This window comes from Aedes albopictus, chromosome 2 (assembly GCF_035046485.1).
Source record: "Aedes albopictus strain Foshan chromosome 2, AalbF5, whole genome shotgun sequence".
NCBI lineage: Eukaryota > Metazoa > Arthropoda > Insecta > Diptera > Culicidae > Aedes > Aedes albopictus.
The window spans coordinates 12,511,492-12,536,662 of record NC_085137.1 but is presented as its reverse complement, the minus strand read 5'-3'; the positions used below and the strand labels follow the sequence as shown (position 1 = coordinate 12,536,662).

Here is a 25,171-nt window from a genome sequence, read left to right as displayed (position 1 = left end):
TATTTTTGAACGTTGCCTACACTGAAAGGCGGCTTGCAGTAATGACAAGCATAAAAATGTTTTTAAATTTACCATGGCAAAACATGATCATCCACTCACCAATGCTTCTTGTGTGCATTGTGTTCCATCTCACATCAACCGGTTCGAAAGCCGAGTGGTAGCGTGCGAGCCTGGTGATGTAAAGATTCTTGGTTCGAATCCGGTTGCCAACAGAAACTTTTTTTAATTGAAAATCGAGTCCATGGTAAAATTGAAAACATAATTCTGTTGAATTAAAACGAAACACAGTCTGCACAAATTTAGTGGCGTTGTGTATTTAAATTAACCCTCAGAATAGTAATTTTCACCGCAAGCCGCCGTTCAGTGTAGGCCCTGGCGGCCATGCGCTCGCAACGCAATGCTGAATTGGGTTGTTCAGTGAATAAAATATTTCTATTTTCTATAGCCTAATTGAAAGAGCTCATTTTTCTGAATATAACGTGATTTCATTGGATTCCAATATCTTTGTTTTGATGGTTAAAATCACCAAAACAATTTGAATTTTCGTGGATAGAATGACCGAGAGAATGACAGTTCAATCGATAAAATGACAGTTCGACCCGAATAAAAAATTTGTATGGGGAAACTTTAAATGGATTTTAAAACTAGTTTCCGGAATTTTGAATTTCGATTAATTTTTGGCCGGAGAATCGGATTATGAAATAATCCGGATACCCCTAATGAACCCAATTCTCACGAATTTTGGCCATCATCTTGGTCCAGTGTGCGGACGGGTCGTTTCTGAAAGACCATTCGATCGCGCTCTCACGCACACATGCGCATCCCGCGTTCGGACGGACTCCGTTTTCTCTCGCTCCGCACCCAGGGATGCCAGGTCAGTTTTGGAAAAATCTGGATGATTTAGGAAGATTTGTCTGGAAAAGTCTGGATTTGCGTAAAAACCTCACAAATTCCGGGCAAAAACCTTACAAATTCCGAGCAAAACCTTACAAATCCGGAAAACAAATGTCTGGATCTTCCAGACTTTTGTTAAATGAGACCTCAAAAATCTGGATAAATCCAGATAAATCTGGAAGGTTGGCAACGCTGTCCGCACCGCGACGAAGCTTTTGTTTCGTTCTTCATTCCATTTGTTGCATTCTGTGTGGTTAGATCGCGAAATTCCTTTGCTGCTCTTCCATTATCATCTCGCTCACCCAGTGACTTCGGATGGTGTTTTTAGGTTATTAGGAGGTGCGAGAAATCGGTGAAAAGTGGTACTTTTGTGCATTGTCGGTGCTTAAATCGAAGATTAGCTGCTTTTCCCCAAACGAAAGTAAGTATCATTGGAAAGGGCACGGTTTCCGCTTTCCGGGCGTGCTGGAATCATTCCGGAATGACCGATTTTGGGGTGGCAATGGCAGATGAAAAAATCTTTGGGGCTGAGGGAAAAAATTTCGCTGATTGCAGCGTCAACACTTTCATTCGGCCGACGGACGGACTGCTGCGTTTTTCGGTAGGGGAAATGGGGGAACACGGAGGCGTGATACAGGTGATCATCTAAAAGAAGGGGGTACAAGACGATGTAATTCGTTCACCGCTGCTCCTAGCAATGCAAGGCACCGTAACTCTTGTTTTTTTTTTTTCATTTCTATTCATCTCTACGGTGGAGTCTGTAAGCAGCGGTGCGACGCGATTGATTTTTTTCAACTTCTGTTTTGCAATCTCCACGAGAGCGGAAAGAGAAAAACATTGGAAAATGTTTGGATTCCAATTGGATTGTTTATCACTTCTTTAGCCACTAAACAAAGTTGCGTATTGAATGCGTGGGTGGGGGAGTTACCATCGATTGGTGTGGCATGCCTTTTCCATGTCACTCTGTGCTTCATTTGCTTCGATCAAAAAAGTGTTGAGGATTGATACCTTCCAGTAAAATGCAACTGATCCGGCATGGATTGCTTTGATTCTATTGTTCTCTATCTTTGGAAGTGGCGCAAGGGAAAATAGAAAGAAGCCAAGAAGCTCTTTTCAGACGCATTACGCTGAATGTCGAATGACTTATATTTTTTTGTATGTTGATCACTGAGGATATTGATTGGATAGCACAATAATACGTGATGTGAATTTGTAAAAGGATTTTGTCAAATAAGTTTTGGTTCGTTCAGAAACGGTTTTTAGGAGACGTATCATGGTGTATATATTGATTCTTGAAAGCACAGTTAACTTTTCACATTTAGAAATGAACATAAAGTAAGGAAATTTTAATGATACAGGAAGTAGATCTTGCTTAGACCAGCCCACTGTTTCTACATTAGGCCATATGAACAAAACTAAGTTAATTTATTCGTATGTTTGATTGTCTTCATAAATGATTCAGGTACCTAGTGGTGTTATTAAATCTTTAACAAAATTAAATTGTTTTTTGCGGATACGCTCGTCAACAAAACTACGAAATTTCTGAATACTTGGTATTTTTCTCGAGTCTAATGAATATGTATTGATAAAGACTGTTACGTTATAATTGATTGATTTAGTTTTATTATAGAGACTTTCAGCCCTTGGCTGGTTCGTATCTTTTACATTGTAATGTTGTTTTAAAGATTTTTCATGAATCTCATTCTCTGATTCTTCGATTGTTGTATTCTGCTATTCTGCTATTTCTGCTATTCTGCTATTATCAACGCATCCCCTGGCTTTCGCCCATCTGCGTTGTCTTTTCACTAGGCAATACGTCTACTAATTGATGTTTATGGGCTTGCCGGACCAAGTCATGTAGCTAAGCCAAACACCCCACCCAGGGTTGCCATTATGCCAGATTTATCTGGCGCTGCCAGATTTTCAGGTGGCAAAAAGACAAAAAGAGAAACCATTGATTTTGCCAGATTTTTTATTTCAAGCCAGATTATTTATCAACGCAACTCCTCCTTGCTGTTTTGAAAAATTATCTTAGGGCCTGTCCATAAACTACGCAGACTCTTAGGGGGAGGGGGGGTTCTGGCCAAAGTCTACGCTCCATGCAAATTTCGAAAATTGTGTATGAATAAATGTCTACGAGGGGGGAGGGGGGTTCTGAGATGGCCGAAAAAAAGTCTACGTAATTTAAAGACAGCGCCTTATTGATCTAGCAATTCTGAGACAACTCAAAATTCGGCGTCTTTTATTTTAATCTGTTTGCCGAAAACTCGTTAATTTTCTTGCACATCCAAATAATCATCGATAAATATTATCGGTTCTCGTTTTTCAGCTGAATAAGATTTAGAGAATATTTGTAATTATGTTATCTAAGTACAAAATTACATTTGCGTTTTTGATACATTTGAAGAAATATGAGTTACACAGCTTGTATACTGTTTAGTTGATTTGGTGGAAATTGTAGCTATACTCGTGAATAATTCTTGTTTGACTTCGTATTATTGACTAAAATGACTGAGTCAACGAAAAGGGGAAACTGCAATGTATTTTTGCTTTGAATATTCAATGCAGAAACAGTCCAGTTAGCTCTGTTCTTTCTCAATAACTGTGAACATTTTGCACCTTGAACACAATACTAAAATTTAAGATAATTTTGAACTACTGATACAAATTTTTATCATACTACATATGAAATTGCTTTGAAGGCATTCCAATCTAATAAAACAAATATTATTGAATACTGCTTTATTATTCAAATCATAAATTCAGTACAAATTTGATCAAAGTTAAGGATTTTCTTAGCAACGTGTAGTGCCAGATTTTGCCAGATTTTTCATTACGGACTTGCCAGATAAGTTCAAGAATGTAGTGGCAACCCTGACCCCACCTACAACTGTTGGGTAGGCACCATTGTCCCGCCCACTGGTCTTTTACAGCTAGTTGTAGGTGCATGTGTGCGTGTAAGTATTGTTGTATGTGTGTTAGTGTTGGTGTATTGTAGGCGCCAACTCGTTCTAATCTGGTAATCTATGAAATAGAATGAGTTAAGCGCCTGTACATAATAGTCAATTAATCAAACAAGGAATATTAGTATTAAAGTGAAGATACAATGAAGCAACGCCCCGGACCTCGAGAGCACAAACCCCAAGAACCAAATGACAGGCTGCGCGAACAGTCGATCGACTAGCCATCACCAGTGAATAACCAATCGAGCAAACCCTCCAGCACAAACCACCACCAGCTCTTCCGACCTGCGCCCAACAGATCCGAGGCACAGCCCAGCCATAGCTTCACCTTAAAACCAAAATGTAGATTGCAGAGCAAATACTTCCCAAGTAACCACGCAGCTCGGGCCGCAAATCACGCACAACACGTCACACATAAGACAAACACTACCCCGCCCGTACAACCGAAACCGATCTAGGGTAGAGAAGGGTCTCTTTCCACTCCAACCCGGACTCAACTGCATCCACAGGGTAGCGCACCCCACACACACTGCACTCATGCATCCATCACGACCCGAGCCGCACGGTCACCTGGGTTGCTTCTATCTGCATGACCTCACCCAACCCGTAACGCAGAGTTTAAATCCCTCTCTTGCATTACAAAGCAGTCCCTCTTCCCAAAGTTTGTGCGTGGTATAAATGAGATTATAAAGCTGAAGAAATCGTCACCAACACAACCGCCAACAATGACCACTCAATGGTGTCGGCAGAATCAATGACGACCCCCTCAGTCCCAAACCCAATTATCCTACACTACCCAAGTAACCACAATGCTGAAGCCGTTCGCACTGCACGTACGAAGTACATACAAACCTACCCGCACCGCCTAAACACACCACCTAGGCCGAACACAAGCGAAAAGCGGCGCCACCACTGTTGAACCACGACTATACCAGTAGGTATAATCGCAATTCAGCAATCGTAGATCCATTCCCCGCTCCTACTCAGCCCTGACGATCCATAGCAATGCTTGTCAATATATGCACCCCACACGCGCAACTCCCACAACCCAACAGTATGGTCACTTGAGTATCCCTGGGATTTTGATTACATGATGGTCAGGGATCACAGCCATCAAAACGTTCCACACTTTGCCAGGGCTTGCGACCTGTAACCATGATGATTTCCGCTATGGGAAACCATGATGGCTAGCGGTGTTCTGATTCTTCGATTGTTGTATTCGTGAACATTATGTTTACTAGTTCTATATATTATAGTTTGATTTGTAGGTAAATATGTCTTCGATCGTTAATTAGCATTTGTGTAGCACTCAGGCCATTTCGGGCCACGATCAAGTACAAGGCAGAACCTGAATAAAAATACAGTAGAAAAACCGAACGTTGTATTGTAACAGTACTACAGGTATGTTCCGTTTTTGTCAACACTAAATTTTTTGTCCAAGAATGAATTTTAAACAAATACCAATGATGACATAAAAGACGTATACGCCACAGTAGCTTTCAAAACATTTCAAATTCAGCTATATAGGGTATCGGGATGCTTCGTTGGCATAGTCCCCTCGTTCGGCCTATCTCAATGTAAACCAAAAACTCAAACAAACACGCATATCTGGATATCGGAAAAGCTATGCGCCAAACAACTGTAACATTTCGTTTCAATTTTAGCACTTTGGAGCATTAAAATTGAATAAAAATGTCACTTTGTTTAGCTAGTGCGTAGTCTATACACATGATTATAGGGTATCGCGCTACTTGGGCGGTGGTTTTCTTCGTCTGTTATTTTCGTCTGTTCTCCACTGTAACTCGGTCAATTTTGAACCGATTGACTTGAAATTTTGTACACGGGTAGATACTATACCTATCTCACCGCATTCCAAGAATTGTGTCAATTGGTTCAAGATTGACTGAGTTATAGTGGAAAACAGACGAATATAGAAGCCACCGCCCAAGTAGCGCGATTCCCTAAATGGCATGATTCTGAAACATTTCGAATTGACTTTTCAATAACTGAACATTTGATGCGACGGTCAAAGACGCTATTTTGAACTTGTGTATTTGTTTTCAACGAATAATAACTATTTTACAAATTGAATGTGGGCCAAATATTGAGGACATTTTTTTCACTATGTACCCAAATCTTGGCCCATTAGTAAAGTGACGTCAAAAACAGCAATAAAAAGACGTCAACAGCATTTCTTTCGTAAGAACCAGAAAGAACAAACAGGAAGAAAGATTTTGTGTGCGGTGACTGTAAAAATATAACACAATAATAGGGTTGCGTTGTTTTCGTTACTAAATTAAGAAAGAACTTTAGTTAAAGTGATTTATTTATAGTTTTTTAAAAATTTGACTCCGAAAATAAAATTTAAAAGTAAGATTGGTGAACAAACAGAGATAATACTTCAGCAGAAATATTGAAAAAATGAGATAATTAGTGATTCTAGTGCATGGATAGCAATAGGCCAACGTTGTATCCATTAATAGGCCAATTTTTGTACCATAGACCAACGTTGCATACCATCGCATCGAATCTTTTCAACTTAATTAAGTAAAATCTTGAATATTTACGTAAGTTGACTTCCAATTGGTGAAACATGCATTGCCTAGAGTGTGTAATAGGGTCGACATATTATTTCTAGTGCTATTAATTCATGAGTTATGGTCAAAATTGTCAAGGTGGCTTGCAAATTAGGCCAAGGAATGGTACATATACCCTATAATGGTAATTCATGCTTTCTCTCAAGCATAATTTAACTTCTTATTTGAAAATGCGAAAAATTAAACCAATAGTCCGATAGAAAAATTAAACCGGGCCAATTTAATTAATGAAAATCTGACAGGAGGTGGCAGGAGGTAACACGTGAATATCAATACAGTCGAACCTCCATGAGTCGATGTTCCTTGACTCGATATCGACTCATGGAGGTAATTTTTTCCATACTGAAAAAAAAATTCTGGGTTACTATGATGGTCCCCTCAAAAAGTTTCCCAAAGGATTTTTGTTCCACTACTCGATATTTCCTTGAGTCGATGGTCCCTTCAATATCGACTCATGGAGGTTTTACTGTATCATCATCAACAATTTTGTCGGTTTGTAAAATGGTTCAATCATTTTCCAAGAGTAACAAAAGTTGATAATCATGATAGATCAATAATAGATGGGATGTGCATATAAAACCATCAAAGGAATATGAAAAACTCACCATGGATAATCGATTTTTTTTATTTCATTAGCCTATTGTGTTAGGGTACAATTGATGTCCCTTCCAGGGATTGCTCCAGGCTGGCTATCTGAGTATTCCTCAAAGAACTTCTTTCTGAAGATCCTTCTTTTCATTTCTTCTTCTTCTTATTATTGTTCTTCTTCTTCTTAACGGATCTACGTCCCAACTGGAACTTAGCCTGCCACTTCAAGTGTTCTTCAAGAACTTAAACAGTTTAAGGCTTTCTTTGCCTGTCCTTGCCTGAATTTTTACACTACAATCTTTTAAACAAGATTTTTTTAAGTGAAATAAATTTCACGTGATTTTGTACACGTTTTCTTGAAATTATTTCTTTCGCTATTTCTTTCCGACGGGGCTCAAACTTTTACCAGAAATCTCTCTTGACCGAAACAGCGATATTCACTAGCCTAACAGGAGATTCCTATAGAATTTTATCCGAGATTTCATCTTTCGTTTGCTCCAAAAATGCAATCTTGATTTGCTTCAGTGATTCTTACTAGCAATTCTTGTATTCCACCAGAATCTTTAATGGATTTCTTCTGAGAAATCGTCAGGAAATAATTCAGAAGTTCCTTTAGGTGGATTAGGAGTTAAATCTTTCAGAAATAAGTTTCTCAAAGAAGGTGGAGTCTAGGATCTTGGAAAACGATCTGGGGATTTCCCCAGCAACTCCTAAAGGGTCCCAAGAAGAAACAAAAGATTCAAAAAAAAAAAAATCCTACAGAAATCCTATTAATTCTGAAAGTATCCCTCGAGGAACAATTGAAAGAATTTATACAGGATTCCTTGAAGGAATTTCTCAAGGATTCCCACAAGGAACTTCTGGAGGATTCTCAGGAATAACTCCTCGGAGATTTCTATACAGAACATCATCCAAGAAACTTCTGGAGGATTTTAGGAAAGAATTCCTGGAAGATTACTAGACTAAACTTCTGGGAGATTTCCAGGAAACGTAGTAAGAAATCGGGGATAATTATTATTGTAATACATATTATTTTTATTAACTAGATTTTCAATCCAAGGCTGGTTCATCTATTGTAATCATGAGGAAATAACATAGATAAAAGATAGAATCGTATTGGAAAATCTCTGAAAGTTCCAGTAGGTGTAGATGTTTCTACTGCGCATAACTACCAAAGTAAAGTAAAAAAATATCATAAGAAAATCTTTAAAAAAATCCAAGAAATAACTTCTGATTAAATTCTAGAAAAACTGTTGAAGGAATCCCAGAAAGAACCCTTGGAGAAATGTCAGAAAAAAATCCTGGAGGGATTTCAAAGAGCAGTCTTGGAAGAAATCTCGTAGGAAATTTTGAAGAAACGGAGAACCTCCTATATTTCAAAAGTAAAATCTTGTTGAATCTCCAAAGCAACTCTTGGATGAATTGATGAACTAGGACTAAATCCCAGAATGATTTTCTTAGCCCACCTTGTGCATTCCAGCCCCAAACCGTACACAACGTCAGCGAGCTGTTCCCAGCATAATGCATAAGTATGGTTAATAAATTCCAATTCCTGGTGGAATATTTGAAGGGATCCCCAAAGAAACTCCAGGAGAAATTTAAAAAGAGACATCTAGGTTGATCCGAGAAGAAATTTCTGAAGAAATCATAAGGGGCAGAACCTCTTTTCTTTAAAAATTCTTAGGGCCGTCCATAAATGACGTAGCATTTTAGGACAACGGGGGGAGTCTCTGATTATGCTACGACCATGTTTAAGGTATGGGAAAATATCAAAAATCGTCTAAAAATGCCACGTCGTTGTTGGACGACCCCCTATCGAATTTCAAAAGATAAACAAGCGATATGGTACAAGGTAACCTACAAGAATTCTTGAGGAACTTCTTGGAGAATCCAATATTCTGGAGAAAATACAAGTGATTGCTTAGAAAAAATCCTGAAAATTTTCTAAAACTATTCTAGTGAATCCTAAAAGTATCCTAGTGAAGCGAATAAAACACGGCAGGCTGCGGTGGGCTGGGCACGTGGCTCGTATGCCGGAGGAACGACAAGCTAAAACCATATTCAGCAGAGAACCAGGTAGGGATCGTCGGTTTCGTGGTAGGCCGCGCGCACGGTGGCTTTTTGCAGTTGAGGAAGACCTAAGGGCTCTGAACGTTGAGATGTGCTAAAATATATCAAAAACAATTAAATTTCATAATAAACTGCATATTTTTACTTTTGGAATGTGTTCCACAGTAGATCTTCCAATTTATATAAAAATGTTGCAAAATATTTTGTCAAAGAAAATTATTCCGTTTTTATCACTATTCCGTTTTTGTCAACTGAAAATCGCGGACCGTGTTGATAAAAACGGAACATACCTGTATTTAGAACCATATTGTTACAATAAACACCACTGTAAAAATAAAAATACAAAAACAATAAGATGTACAGGGGATGGCCAAAATGTTTGGGATAGGCAACTTTTTTTCTCCCACAAAAAAAATTCAACATGCTGTAACTTTTCATAGAGTGCATCAAAAAATCTCAAATTTTGACTGTTTGTCAACCTATTATGGGTGCATCATTGGTACAAATTTGGGCTCGATTGATTATTTTTTCGCGAAGTTAGAACCGTTCGCGTAAAACACTATTTTTAGACAACTATTTTTTGAACTGTCATATTTCGGAAACCAGTGAACCGAATTGAATAAATTTTTTAACGTTTATCAACAATATATTGATACTTAATACGACGTTATAAAATGTAATATTTTCTCACGGCGAATTAAGTTATATCGGGTTGAAATTTTTACCCATATAGAGGAAAATAGGTAAAATTTCCAATACCACACAAAAATTATTAAATGTGTTCTTCCTTCAATCTAAATAGGCTCTAATATATCTGATTAGAGATAATTTTAAAAACAGAAGTGGAAAATCTTTGGATATCAATACTAAAATTACAAACAATAAAAATTACAAAATTTATTGACATTGATTTAAAACAAAATACATTTTTTCGAGAAAAGTCCAAAAAGTGTCAATCCATGATAACTTTATTCAACGTTTAAAAAGTATCTATGTTTTAATAGTTTGTGAAGTATTTACATATTGTTAGTGTACATTCAAAATTTCATTTAATTCGGTTCACTGGTTTCTGAGATATGACAGCTCAAAATTGAGTTGTCTAGAAAAAGGTGTTTTACCCGGACGGTTCTAACTTTGCGTAATATTAATCAATCGAGCCCAAATTTGTACCAATGATGCACATATAATAGGTTGACAAACAGTCAAAATATGAGATTTTTGGATGCGCTCTATGAAAAGTTTTAGCATGTTGAACTTTTTGTGAGAGAAAAAAAAAGTTGCCTATCCCAAACATTTTGGCCATCCCCTGTACATAACCCCTGGCCAAGTTCGCAGGGTTTGACGGTATTAAAGTGAAGGTTATTGTAATGTAGTATTCTTTAGAGAATCATATCACCTTTTTAACACTTTAATGCGCCTCCAACGGTTCATCACGAACCGGCTGCTGCAGATGGAGTATGACTGATCATATGTTTTTTGCATATTCATCAGACATGCTCGATAAACACGGAGGGACCGCCGGGGCTAGCTCTTGCTCGATGCAGTAGTCTCTGTATCTGCCTCTCGTGTTGTGCTATTGTGTGGCTCTAACAATGGATACCACACGCAAGAATACGCTGGTCGTTGATTTCAGCGTACTGCCTCTACGGGTCAACGCAGCAGAAGTGCACAAATTTCTTGTGAACAACATTCAACTTGATATCACAAAAGTGAAGAACCTACAGCTACATAGCATCCGAAAACAAGTTTTTATTGAGTTCGGTAGCATGGATACAGCAGAAGCATTGGCTGCTTCGCATAACCTGAAGCACTCAATTCAAGTAGAAGCAAAAAAGTTTCTAATTCCTGTCTTCATAGAAGATACCTCCACCAATGTGAGAATTCACGATTTGCCACCCGGAATGCCAAATGCTATCGTCGCATGAATGCCCCTAGAGGGTAAAATCTCTTTAATAAAAAAAAAAATAGATTCTATACCCCAGCAATAGTTCCAAGTTGGTTGGATTTGAGAAAATTTTGAGGATCGTTACAAATCCTACTAGAAATATTATAGGTTTTGTAACAGGTTTTGAAAACTTCTTATTGCCAGTAGACTTGAAAATGCTGTTTGGGCTTTCTTTCCCACGTTTTTTGGTTGGTTTTGATTTACTACTAAATTTACATTAATTTGAGTAATTTACAATAATTAAATATATTTAAATTAGTAATTTTATCAAAACAAATTTGTTTTTTTTTTTTTTTAATATTACAATGATATCCAGTAATATTCTCTTTATACAGGGTGTTAGGTTCCTGAGTGCAAACTTTTTAAAGGGTGATAGAGGACCATAAATGGAGAAAAAAATTGTTCTACGCATATGGTCAAATCTCAACCGTTACGTAGTTATTGAACTTCCCATGTTTATGACTCTTATTGCCTTAACTGACAATAACTTGAAAATGGTCAAACTTATGGAAGTTTTTTTACCCTTATTCGAAAGATTATTTAATTTTCTAACAAATGGTTTAGTTAAATAACTAAGTTTTCTAGAGCAAAATTGCTAATAATAGTGTATTTTTATTGGGTTTTGTCAATTATCTTTGAAACATGCGTAATAAATTAAAATTCTTTCTTTGGCAAAGTTGTGGCCCCTGTTACACTCTACAATTCGTTCTTTAACACCAAACTTCTAGCTCTTATTGTTTTCTTGCAATTTTGATTTAAATGTGCGGCACAATGCGCGAAAAAGTGCTTTCCATGACGGTTGCAAATTTATGATCTGAAATGCGATGTTAAAACCAAAATTGAAACAAAACGATAAGAGATAGAAGTTTGGTGTCAAAGAACGAATTGTAGAGTGTAACAGGGGCCACAACTTTGCCAAAGAAAGAATTTTAATTTATTACGCATGTTTCAAAGATAATTGACAAAACCCAATAAAAATACACTATTTTTAGCAATTTTGCTCTAGAAAACTTAGTTATTTAACTAATCCAATCGATTCAAAGATGCCATTTGTTAGAAAATTCAATAATCTTTCGAATAAGGGTAAAAAAACTTCGATAAGTTTGACCATTTTCAAGTTATTGTCAGTTAAGGCAATAAGAGTCATAAACATGGAAAGTTCAATAACTACGTAACGGTTGAGATTTGACCATATGCGTAGAACAATTTTTTTCTCCATTTATGGTCCTCTATCACCCTTTAAAAAGTTTGCACTCAGGAACCTAACGCCCTGTATAAATCTGGTAAAATCAACCGAATAGTAGGAAGGAAAGTTGAAGCACATAACAGTGCTGATAGATTCGAAGCTAACGTGCGAACAATGGATTACTGCACGATACTACTGGCCTGCTTGCTCTCACACATGGTTTGACGTTTGAGCGGTGACGACACCGCTCAAACGCCAAATTATCTTTGGGAGTGAGCGGGCCGGCCCAAGTTCGTGTAGTGGACCAAACTTTACCACTTTATTGACGTCAATGCGTTCGAGGTGACATTTTGGACAAAAACTGATTGTTTCTAAGCTGAAGGACGTTACTTGTGTATGACTAGGCTGACATTTCTAGGTTACGGGGAGAAAATGATTTGGTTTATCTAGGTAGGACCGATAGGACAAATGAACGGATTGGCTCTGTTTTAATAGTTAGGTTGTTTTCGTTTCTCGTATCATTGGAAGCCCATGCATGACATGTTCAAAACTAGTGTCTATCATTGGGGATGGCGCCAGTGCTGTAGGTGGCTACCAACATAGGTGTTATCGCAGTAAAGGTTGTTGTCTTCAATTGGTATTTGACCATAATTAATTCAACTATACATTTTACACAATATTTCTTGGAGATAGCATAGGCACAGTTGTCAATAGGGTAGGACGGGGCAAGATGGCCACCCGGGGCAAGATGAGCACCCCTCCGTTTTACTACTTTTATGATGAATTTTGCCCAAGCAACTTCATAATCCGTTAGAATAATGTTCATCCTGTTTGTAAACCTGATAAAAGGTACTTCATAATGAACGAATTAAACAATATTGTCAAATAAGTCGATAGCATGGAATTTTAGCATTTTCTTATAAGAAATCATCAGAATAAAATAAGGTTTTTATTTCAGACTCTAGTTTAATTTAAAAATACTTCACTTTTGCAAAAGAAAATAAAAAATGAATAACTCTTTTAAAGAAAAACTAGAAAGGACGAGCAAATTCCTTTTAATTCTACTACTGTGCTTATCTTCGGACAGATAGGCCTATTTCGTCTGTGACTTACAGACTTCTTCAGTGTCAAGTGCTCGACGTCGAGCACTTGACACTGAAGAAGTCTGTAAGTCACAGACGAAATAGGCCTATCTGTCCGAAGATAAGCACAGTAGTAGAATTAAAAGGAATTTGCTCGTCCTTTCTAGTTTTTCTTTAAAAGAGTTATTCATTTTTTATTTTCTTTTGCAAAAGTGAAGTATTTTTAAATTAAACTAGAGTCTGAAGTAACAAGTTCTACTAAAAGCTCTAAAGTAATAGTAAAAGTTTTTATGTCAGAATCAAATTTTTACCATAATTCTAGTTATCAGCCAACATTACTAGCTTACTGCAAAGCATTTTAATTTACATTAGAAAATATTTTCTAAAAACAAACATTAAAATTTATTCAATTTTAGCTATTTACCTATAGTGGGGCAAGATGAGCACCCCTGATGGTAATATAGAAAATATTTTGAAATTATTGTAATCCACTCAATAGTGCCGAACATAGGTTTCCGTAACCTCTGCAACTATTTGGTTGAGTAAATTTCTAAAAATAAGCAACCTAATAATCGTTTATTGTTTTTCGGGTCATTTTGTATAAAGTATTATAAAACCGCATTTTTTTTCAATAATCGAAAAAAAATGATAATTTTAGGATGTGATACTATAGCTATACACAAGGTTCACTATATCAATCAGTGTATGACCAATTTATTGTTAAAATATTGGGATTTCAATGAAGTGCTCTTCTTGCCCCGTAGCATGTTCGAACTGACCATAAAACATCTTTTTTGTTTAGTCAAATAAATCATCCTTATTGTGAATTTTTAACCCTCCCATGTTTATGGGTGATAGAAAGCAAGATATAGAAGAGAACTACTGAGAGGTACTTTGAAAAATTGTGTTAACTTTCAATAAACTCAACGTGATCCTTAGGGTGCTCATCTTGCCCCGCCCTACCCTATAGACAGCATTTTGTGTTATGTTATTTCCAAGAAGTAATAGCAAGGATATAAACATTCCTGGTGCTTCAGGTTTCGCGGGTAAATATTTATTCTGATAGCTTCATCTACTTCACATGACTGAGGGGAGACAGACATGACTAATACATCTACGGGAGGAAAAATGCAAAATTTTGATTAAAACTACTTAGGCACAATGTAAAAAAATTGGGCAACATAGCCTATTCCGTCTAAACATTGGTCTTGGTAGAGATGAAATTTGAATAACGGGTTCAGCCTTGACAATCAAGCTGTCACGCAAAAACAATAAGATGTACATAATGTAGACACCATGCTGAAAATTGTGAATGAATTGTTCTAAATGCTGATACGTGGGTTTTAATATACCGTACATTGTATGGTACATGTATACAGGTCGGACTCGATAATCCGGCGATTCTCAGAGTCTCTCATTGCATTAACAGTTGAAGCTTAGGCTCCCATGTCCTACCAGCCAGATAACTGGGTTTTGCAAACCAAGCATTATTTGTGGCAACACTTTGAGCGGCATGATGGAACTATGCCGAGCACGCTAAGTGTTATTAGACCACTAGTGTAGTTGCATGAAGTGGGTGACGAGGTACATGATGAGCAGAAGTTACCTATGTCGAATCGACAACGCTGTTTGCTTTGTTTACAACAGCTTCCAACACTTGCCACAAAGCTAGATGTTCAAACTTTTTGCGTGACTTTGTTGTGGTGCAAGTTGTTTTATTTACGATTGCTAATTACTTTTTTCTCGCAAATTTTGAAAAAAATAACAGCGCAATCGAAGAAATCTGAAATGCATTGCAAAGAATAGCGCGAATCAAATCGGTAGAAGCGAATCAAGCAGCAGCAATGGAAGTTTTTTCGAGAAGAGCAGCGACAAAAGTTTCTTCATGAGCATACGCTTTTGAAAACAGAATTAAATAAATATTATCTTCTTACTAAATTTACATATGCCATCAAATTCCCGATGATAAAAATAAATATTTGTAATATGTTTATTGTCGATTGCAATACCGTTCAAACAACGCCTTCCTACAAACGATAAACATGTTCATTTGGCTCACACTTTGACAGTTCTCTCTGCTCGATTGGCTCACAATGGCTGCATTTCTGGAGAATTTGCCGTACGGTGAAGATTTGGTCCATTGTCGATCGGCCGTCGATAAAGCCGGCTTTATAAATTCCCACGAACTCATTTGTTTTAGGTGACAAACGACGGAAGATGATCTGATTTTGTCGTTACCTATCCTCACATTTAATCATCAATGAAAATTCGTTCACTGAAGTTTTGTATGCAACTCGTTTAAAAGTTCGATTTTTCAGCACTTCTCGTATCAACCCAGCTCGGCAAGCCTCATTGAACAACTGTACAACTCGTGCCGAAAATAATCCTTTTTCTTCAACTCATCGCATAAATGACTAATATGTACTTATATGCCTCAGGATATTAATTACTATTTTATTTTTTACTTATTTGCAGCAAACAACAGCGTACTTGTAAACAATTCCTTTTGACTAAGGAAAATGTTTTATTAGTTCCATTCATCAAACGAACGAAACATTTGGTAAGTTATAAATTCGTCCTCACACTGTATTGTATAATTGAGAAGGTAAACTAATAACTGCACATCAATAGATTTTTGATAAATCTCGGGTACTATTTCGGCGATTACGAGTTGATCACCATGAACACGGCTGGTCGCTTCCAATCAGGTAAGAATCTCCAACCGGCTAGGTCCTTGCGAACTCCAGCACAAAGTCGGCCCAACGGTCCCGGCAACTACGGTCTCCCTGCGGAACAAGGCAATCCATACCAGCAACAGAACAACAACAACAATCGCCAACAGCAGAACATTGTCAGTGGTGGCGGTGGCGGAGGATTCGGTGGCTACAACATCATTAACAACAACAACGGCGGATACCGAACTCCGTCCGTATCATCAACAAATGGTTTCAAAGCGAACAATGGTTTCAACAATAACAACAACGGAAACGACAATGGATTTCACGGATCGAAGGGACTTGGCCAACGCCGCCACGATGTGCTGCGTTCGCCCAACAGCAGCTTGGACAACAATACAAGCTTGGACAGCAGCGGCAGTAGTGTCAAGGAAATCCCAACCATTGTAACGTTCAGTTCTACCACGTTGGCCGTTGGAACTGTCCACGAAGTCTACATCTCGTACGTTGAAAATGGACCCAAACTGTTCACGGTCCAGCTGAAGGCCAAAGAAAACTCGCTCAATCAGATGATGGCAGCCCTGGAACGGATTCCATTGCGCAATCTGACCCGGAAGCCCACGCTGGGAATGGCCTGTATTGCGCGGTTTTCCGAAGATCGGGTACTCTACCGGGCATTGATCATGGGCATCAATATTGATTCCTGTCTGGTTTCGTATGTCGACTACGGAAATACGGAAACTGTTGAGTTCCGTAATCTGTATGAAATCCCCCAGGAGTTTCTGAAGCACAAGGTTTTCTCGATGCGGTTCACCCTGTCGAACGTAAAGACCCTGGAGGACTCCAATGCCGATATTGCGGGGCTGTTCTCCTCGCTGGTGATGGACAAAGTCCTGAACTTGAAGGTTATGCCCTTGGAGGGACCGGCTTTCGTTCAGTACTGCGAGCTCTACGACAATAAAGAAAACGTTTTCGAGAAACTGCTTACTCTCTGCAAGTCGAAACCGTTGAAATACCCGGCGCCGATAACGCTGGATCGTGGCGCCAACTGTATGATCATCATCCGCTACATCGAATCCTGTCGGCAGTTCTACATCCAACCTCTGGAGGGTGTTGAACGGTTCGAAAAGCTGATGGACCAGTTGGCCGAGTTCTGCCGGAAGAGCTCTACGCTTAACGCGATGAATCCAGGGGATTGCTGCGCTGCCTGTCTGAACGCCGACGAGTGCTATCGGGCGGAAGTGGTGAGTGTTCCTGGCGGCAGTAAGGTGAAAGTTCGGCTGGTCGATTACGGCAACACCATCACGCTGGAACGAACTCAGGTCAAACGGATTGCGCCGAAGTTTGTTGAAGAGCAACCGCAGGTCGTTGAGTGCTGCTTGGAAGGATTCCAGGTAATTGAATGCTTATGGCAATTTAGACGGTACAATAAATTTAATTTATCTTAACTTCATAGGAAATCAGTGACGACAACTTGTCGACCGCTCAATTGGAGATGCTCGCTGAAAACGAAAGCGGCGACCGGAAACAGTACAGAATGGTTGTGTCGGACGTTTCTAACGGTGTCGCTATAGTGACCCTGCTCGACGAAGCTTCCACTCCGCCCTTGAACATTTCCAAACGGCTACTAAAACTGAACAACCCGGCCAAATTCATGAAGGAGCAGATGCAGCAAGCGCAACATCAGAAAATCAATTCTGCCACTCCCAACAGCAAACCGCAGCAAATGCTCTACACACCTCCTCCAGCGATGGTGCAACCAGTTCCGGTACCAATTCAGCAAGCCCCGCCACCTTCCACAAATCCATTCCATTCCACGTCGATTATTTCGGAAGTTCCGAATCTGTCTCAAACCACTCCACCGCGAATGGGCGAGAGCGAAGTCATCGACTTGACCAATGACGAGTGGCCCGGAGCCAACGCTCCACCACTTGGCCATCAGAGTTCCGGCTATGAACAGCAACACAACTACCATCAGACTAGCGTCGGTGGCGGCGGCAACAGTTACCGAGGACCTGGCGGCCCTCGTCCGGGAACACGCGATAGCCACAGCAGCACAAACCGTGATCTCAGCCAAAGCAGCAGCAGCTCCTACGGCACCAACAAGAAAGACCGCTTCCAACGGCCTGACATTCCACGGTTCACCAAGGAAAGGTAAGTCACGCAACGCCACGCAACCAATTTTCCCATGCAGTTATTCTTAACTTTTTTGACAGGAACCAAACGCCGTACTACATCGAACATGATGACCGATGCGAGACCAACAATAACTACGAACAGCAGGACAAGGGCCGTGGACGGGACAAGGCAGGCTCGGGACAACGGAATAATCGTTACAGTGGAAGCGATTCTGGATTCAATACCCAATCCGGAGACAGGTGTGTTATTTGTTAGCTTTTTAAGATTAACATCAATGGGGGATGGGGGGAGGTGGCGATGGGTTGAATGAGATAACTTTGAGAATCTTAAGCATTCCGATTTATTTTTTTTACTTTGATGAAATAACAACAGAATAAACTGTTTCAATTAATTTAGTTATTTGCGAAAGTAGAGCTTTTTCATTTACTCTGCTGTATTCATCCATGTTTGGCAGTTTGAACCTAAAAAAAATGCACTGGTTCTTCCCTGGCCAAGTTCGCAGGGGTTGACGGTATTAAAGTGAAGGAGTTTCATTTTGATTATTGTAATGTAGTGTTCTTTAGTGAAACATATCACCTTTTTAACACTTTAATGGCCTCCAACGGTTCATCACGAACCGGTTGCTGCAGATGGAGTATGGCTGATCATATGAATCAGACATGCTTGATAAACACGGAGAAACCGCCGGGGCTCAGTAGAGTCTATTCCCAAGCAATAGTTCCAAGTCGGTTGGATTTGAGAAAGTTTTGATGATCGTTACAAATCCTAATAAAAGTATTATAGAATTTGTGACAGGTTTTGGAACCTTATACAGCCAGCTGATTTTAAAATGTTGTTTGGACTCTATTTCCCACGTTTCTCGGTTGTTTTGATTAGTAAATTATTAATGTCATAGTCGTCTTTTCAATTTTTTACAATGGCAGTTGGTCATATTTTCTTTAAATAAAGCAATTAAAATCGACCGAAGAATTAATGGTGGGAAGGAGATTTGCAGCACTTAATTGTGCTGATAGATTCAAAGCTAACGTGCGAACACTTAAACGCATTGTTGACGTCAATGCGTTCAACGTGACATTTTGGGAAAAAAACTGACTTCTTCTTATTAACAGTTACTGAACAACGTTACTTGTGTATGACTAGGTTGACATTTCTAGGCTACGCTTAAAAAAATAACATGGTTTATGTAGGGCCGATAGGACAATTGGACAAATTTGAATATTTTTCATAGTATTTGTAGGAGGATGAATACATAATAGTTGACATGCAATTTTTACTTTTTTTAAATTTTATTTAAATCAACTGACCAACTTGGCGTATTTTTGTTTATCTCTTAGATGGTATTATGACACCAACAGAAAAATATCAGAAGTTCAGTTACATGTTACATGGATCGACTATAGTTTAACATACAGGGTTCGATTAATTCGATGAAAAAAACATACGACAACTGACTTAACGAGAAGAAAAACATATTGAAGCATACCACAAAATCAAACAAGAAGACAAACACAAACCGTGTGACCATAACACTATATAGGCAAATCCTGACTGACTGACCAATTGAAAACTTTCCAACCTTCTACCGTAACTTACTGAGTCAGTAGGCAACTGTGTCTTAATGGATATCATTTTCCGCGTACGGCTGGCAAACTGCTTCTGAAAGATTACGTTCTCTTTTCTATCTTCGGGTCTAGTGTAGAGGTTTCAACTCTATTCAGAGTGCAGCTAGAAACCTAGCAAAAAAAAACTGCGCTGGTTCTTAAATTACGCCATAAAACTTTTGATAAAATAAAAGAATACCGCACAATACTTACACACTTATTCATGAATTAGATTTTCGGTAATTTTTTCAACTGAGTTTGAACTGTAAATCATCAAACTAGTGACAATTCGGTATTTCTCACTGAAATTTACTGACCTTCAGTGAAAGGATTTAACTTTTTACTGGGTTTGGCAGCTGCACTAACTGATCTTACGGTAATGTTAATACTTCACTGAACACAACCAAAAATCAGTAAACCGTTGTACCGACTTTCAGCAATGATTGCTTTTTTACCGAGTTTTCGTGAGAAATAAACTTAAACATTCGACTACCCGTCCGAGCAGCTGTCAAACGACAACAAGAATTCTGCTTCAGCAGCATCGCAGCATTATTCATCATTTGATTTTTCGCGCGAAATTTTACCATTATTGCTACGTTTTTGCCAACTAGGGTAAGTAAGTAAGATCCAAAATCTGCAACAAATGGCACGTTCGGAGTAGAAAGGCTCCTGACAACGGTGCTCATTGATCGACTTCTGCCGCCAGAAAGCGGGAAGATTTTCGCAATTGGTCTGATCACCCATCTTTTTTCTCCACGTAAAATGTCGCAGATTTTGGGGTCTCCCATTGAGGCAAAGGCGGTTTATCAAAGATCCGCGCCCTAGAGACAATAGTCATGATGAGAAACCAATTACACATAACTAAATAATAAAATATACGGTCAAGTGGATGCTACTTGGGGAACCAGGAGACCCAGTAAACCTCCGTAAACAATGAACTGAAAAGTCAGTACAATTTGCCATAAAAATTACTGAGTTTTTCGGTAACTTTTGACAAAACTTCAATCTTGTAGTTTACTGACTTTTTTGTAATGATAAAATTACCGGGTAGTCAGCAGTTCAAAAACCCAGTAAAATTTTACCGAAGTCGGTAATCTCAACACAGTAAAACCGCTCAGCACTAAAATGTGTAAGCCCTACTCATAAGTGCATAATTTCCAGACCACACAAAAATGTGTTACAGTTACACATTCTCAAAAACAGATCGTACACTCGTCTAGATGCGAAATGTTGATATCTTTCTTGTTTTCCAAGGTCACTGGTAAACCTAGCTAGATTGCTGTACAAAAATATTTGCGAATTTAACTATTTTGCGGACACAGGAGCTGATTTTGTGAATGTGCAAGGGTTACACATTTTTGGTGTAGTCTGGAAATTATGCACTTTTGTGCTGAGCGGCGTTAGCGTGAAGTAGCTGTGTATATTATAATAAGCAATTGCAACTTGCCAATATGTTGATATGTTACAATGAATGAAGGATTAAGGGTCGATGTAACGAGGATGCCTACTGAATGCCGTCGAAAGCGAAAATCCGTAAAAGGCACGCTCTTATCAACAGAATGTAACAGGGTCAAAGTGTCATTATTGATCCTACGCTCTCAAATTCATACTATTCGAAAACAAACTACTATTCAGTTGGAACGATCGCCCTATAAAATAATCGGTAGACTAGGTGAGCTACCGAAAACAAGAGCAGAAATAAACACGAGCGCGGATCACGTGATTAAATGAATTCATTACTGATTCTTTATTCATACGGATTCCGAATACCACGTAGTCAACAACCAAGTCAATAGATTGAGGCCGCTGGAGGCAAACACCAAGTTAATTTTCGTGAGAGCCGACAAACCTCCAGAACAACAAATTGCAATATATGTTTATTGATTTCAAAGTGACGTATGATTCAGTGAAAAGAAACGAATTATTGCAGGTAATGGCAGGACACGGTTTTCTGACGACACTGACTAGGCTGATTAGGTCGAGCCGAGGAGAACACATTTGTACCTTTTAAAATGCCATGTTTGGGGCGGCTGATCGACGTTGTAGTACCAGAAATGGAATCTAAGCTCAACTGTCCACTTATTCCGGCTTGGTGTTCGGTTCGGAATTGCTACGGAAAATCAACAACAGAATAATGCCAGATGAATCCTATGACAACGACATCAGCAAATAAAAATGACATGCGATTGGAGTCTCGCTACGTGAAACTGCTTATCTCTCAACTTCATTAGGATCATCCGCATAATCGCCGATCTGCTGAAGGACCGTGGGTTCAGCATTGTAGCTTTGCTGGAGCTGTGTTGGACAGGATCCATAGTGCGAGTGTTACCATCTGTCGCGTACGTGGAACGGAGTCGACGGAACAAATAGTTCGAAGAGGAGTACAGAGCGATTTTGTAGCCGAAGAATGCAGCGCGGGCGATAATGCTGCAGCATGAAACCCGATAGAACGTGCACCGATACAGAGTCGGAAACAGGGGACCCGTCTTTTTTGAAAAACAAAATAAAAACGGAATTTCTACCAGAAGCTCAAAAAAAACGGCTTGCCGCGAACCGAACTATGGATAGAATTGGAATGTGAAAGTAGGTTTTTGTACCATTTGGGCAGGTGTACCTATTTTGGGCACTTGCCACTATAACTAAGTCAATTTCAAACTGATTGATTTGAATTTTTGGATAGAGTTAGCCACGCACAGTATCTAGCTCTATACAAAAAAACTCAAATCAATCAGTTTGAAATTGACTTAGTTATAGTAGCAAGTGCCCAAAATAGGTACAAGACCCTAGCACCCACTGGAATCTTCCATTCTACCTGGTCAAGATTGTGCAATCGTTCCTTTATAACCAAACTTTCACGGTTGCCGTGAATGGTGAAAACTCCCAACGCCCACCCACAACATCCCCTTTGACGTTCCCCAAAGATGAGTCCTGAGTTCGATTCCCTACAACCGTCCTCGGTTCTGACCTACTGATGATAGACGGAGTAACAACGTCAGACAAAGATTCGCAAATCGTTGTTAGTCACCTCCAAGCGACGATGAACAACTACGAGGAATTACAACGGAAGTGGCGGATCAAATTGAATGCAGAGAAAACTTAGTAGATTTTCTTCACCAGAAGGGTGCCGCTCAACACCTTCCCCGCAGGTCGATCACGGTCAATGATCGTCAGCCAACTACATGGGAAGATGAAGTTAAGTAACTTGGAGTGCTGTTCATCAATACATTTAGGTTCGACAAAAAAAAACATGTGAACTACGTCGCCGGAAAGGCTGTTCGCGTCTTACCAAAGCGCTTTAGGTCAGTATTGAGAATACTCACTTGCAAGAGTGATACTCACTTGTTTCTATCTCAGTCCAGAAGCATGTTATCAAAAAATGATGTTTGATGGGCTTTTAAATTGTAGTTTAATCTACAAGTTTGCCGAATAAAGTAAAGGTCGCCAGACGCATACGAAAGTTGTGAGAGAGCTGTGAGTACGAGGTGAGTGAAATTCGTGTAAATTATACTCACCTTGTGCTCACAGCTCTCTCACGGTTTTGGTATGCGTCTGCAATAGAGTGGGTCATCGTTTATATGGAAAAATGCTATCCCATCAATGCTATCCCATCAGATCAAAGGTTTTTTGATCCCATTTAAGGACCCAAATAAGTGTGCAAAATTTGGGCACGATCGGTTATGTCTACGTTTTGCGCATCGTGTTTGAAGTTTGTATGGGGTTTTATATGGGAAAACACACTTTTTTGCATTTCTCTCATAACAAGCTCGAATTTTTCTAAAACCGTGTAACCGATAAAGTGAAAACATAGCCTAGGGTATCCTGAAAAACTTTGTCGAAGCGATCCGATGCTTATGGAAAAAGTTATAGCGTTGGCATTGCTTGGCGAAACAGCATGATTTTGTTGCTATTGTTATTCCTTTACATGTTAAAACATAAACACATGCATGCGGTTCGTTGGTTATAACTATTTTCACAAGCATCGGATCGCTTTGCGGTCTTCAACAAAGTTTTTAAGAACATCCTAGGCTATCATTTTACAGTATCGGTTAAAAAGTTTCAGACAAGCTTTTTTAACTTATGGCAAAAATGCAAAAAAGTATGTTTTCCAATACAAAATCCCATACAAATTTCAATTGCAATGCGCAAAATGTAGACGCAACCGATCGTGCTCAAATTTTGCACAGATACTCAGGACCCAAAACGGAACCAAAAAAGCTTTGATTTGAGAAAACGATTCCGATGACCCACACTAGTCTGCAACATTTACTTTATTCGGCAAACTTTTAGATTAACAATCTAAAAGCCCTTCAAACATCATTTTTTGATAGCATGCTTCTGGACTGAGATAGAAGCAAGCGAGTATAACTTTTCGCATGTGAGTATTCTCAACACTGCTTTAGGTACATACTCTCTGTTAAATCGAAGATAATGTACGATGAAGTACATCCCCACAACTTCGGCATCGTGCAAATGCGAATATAGATTCGAATCACTACTTAGGGTCTGTTCCAATTGGCGAATTAAAATTAATTATCACTTAAATTTGACAGTTCGACACTTAAACTTGACAGTTCTTTTAAGGAAATAATTATCGAACTTAGTAGCTGTATGCATGCGCTCCGAGAAGAATGCTGCAACACCGTACGAGAGCGAATGAGGCACGTTATAGACAGGCGCGGAACAGGCAGAACTGAGTCTTCCGGATGAAGAAGCGCCAGCAGAAAGAACGAGATCGCGTAGCGATGGAAGAGCTGTACCGCGCTAGGGACACACGGAAGTCCTACAACAAAGCCGCTGGAGCAGATCAGCTGCCAAGCGAGCTTCTAAAATACGGTGAAGAAGCACTGGCGAGAGCACTACACTGGGTCTTCACCAAGATTTGGGAGAAGGAAGTATTACCGGAGGAATGGATGGAAGGTATCGTGTGTCCCATTTACAAAACGGGCGACAAGTTGGATTTCGGGAACTATCGCGCGATCACATTACTGAACGCTGCCTACAAGATACTCTCTCAAATTTTATGCCGCCGTCTATCGCCGATTGCAAGAGAGTTCGTGGGGCAACATCAGGCTGGATTCATGGGTGAACGCGCTACAACGGACCAGATGTTCGCCATCCGCCAGGTGTTGCAGAAATGCCGCGAATACAACGTGCCCACACATCGCTTGTTCATCGATTTCAAATCGGCGTATGATACATACACTCGATCGAGAACAGCTATGGCAGATTGTGCACGAATACGGATTCCCGGATAAACTGATACGATTGATCAAGGCGACGATGGATCGAGTGGTGTGCGTAGTTTGAGTATCAGGGACACTCTCGAGTCCCTTCGAATCTCGCAGAGGGTTACGGCAAGGTGATGGTCTTTCGTGCTTGTTGTTCAACATTGCGTTAGGTTAGAGGATGTAATAAGGAGAGCGGGGATATA

At 39.3% G+C, this 25,171-nt stretch overlaps 1 protein-coding gene across 1 annotated transcript in view; it reads left to right on the top strand.

Annotated features, from left to right (window-relative positions):
- Window positions 1-1,111: 1,111 nt before the first annotated feature.
- The window catches only part of LOC109398549 (maternal protein tudor), a 36,690-nt gene continuing 12,630 nt past the window's right edge, over window positions 1,112-25,171 (top strand). Inside the window, exons 1-5 of the mRNA XM_062849173.1 lie at window positions 1,112-1,315; window positions 15,801-15,885; window positions 15,957-17,394; window positions 17,457-18,154; window positions 18,217-18,378. Coding sequence (XP_062705157.1) covers window positions 16,006-17,394; window positions 17,457-18,154; window positions 18,217-18,378 — 2,249 coding nt within the window. The 5' untranslated portion in view covers window positions 1,112-1,315; window positions 15,801-15,885; window positions 15,957-16,005. The remainder of the gene's footprint in view (window positions 1,316-15,800; window positions 15,886-15,956; window positions 17,395-17,456; window positions 18,155-18,216; window positions 18,379-25,171) is intronic.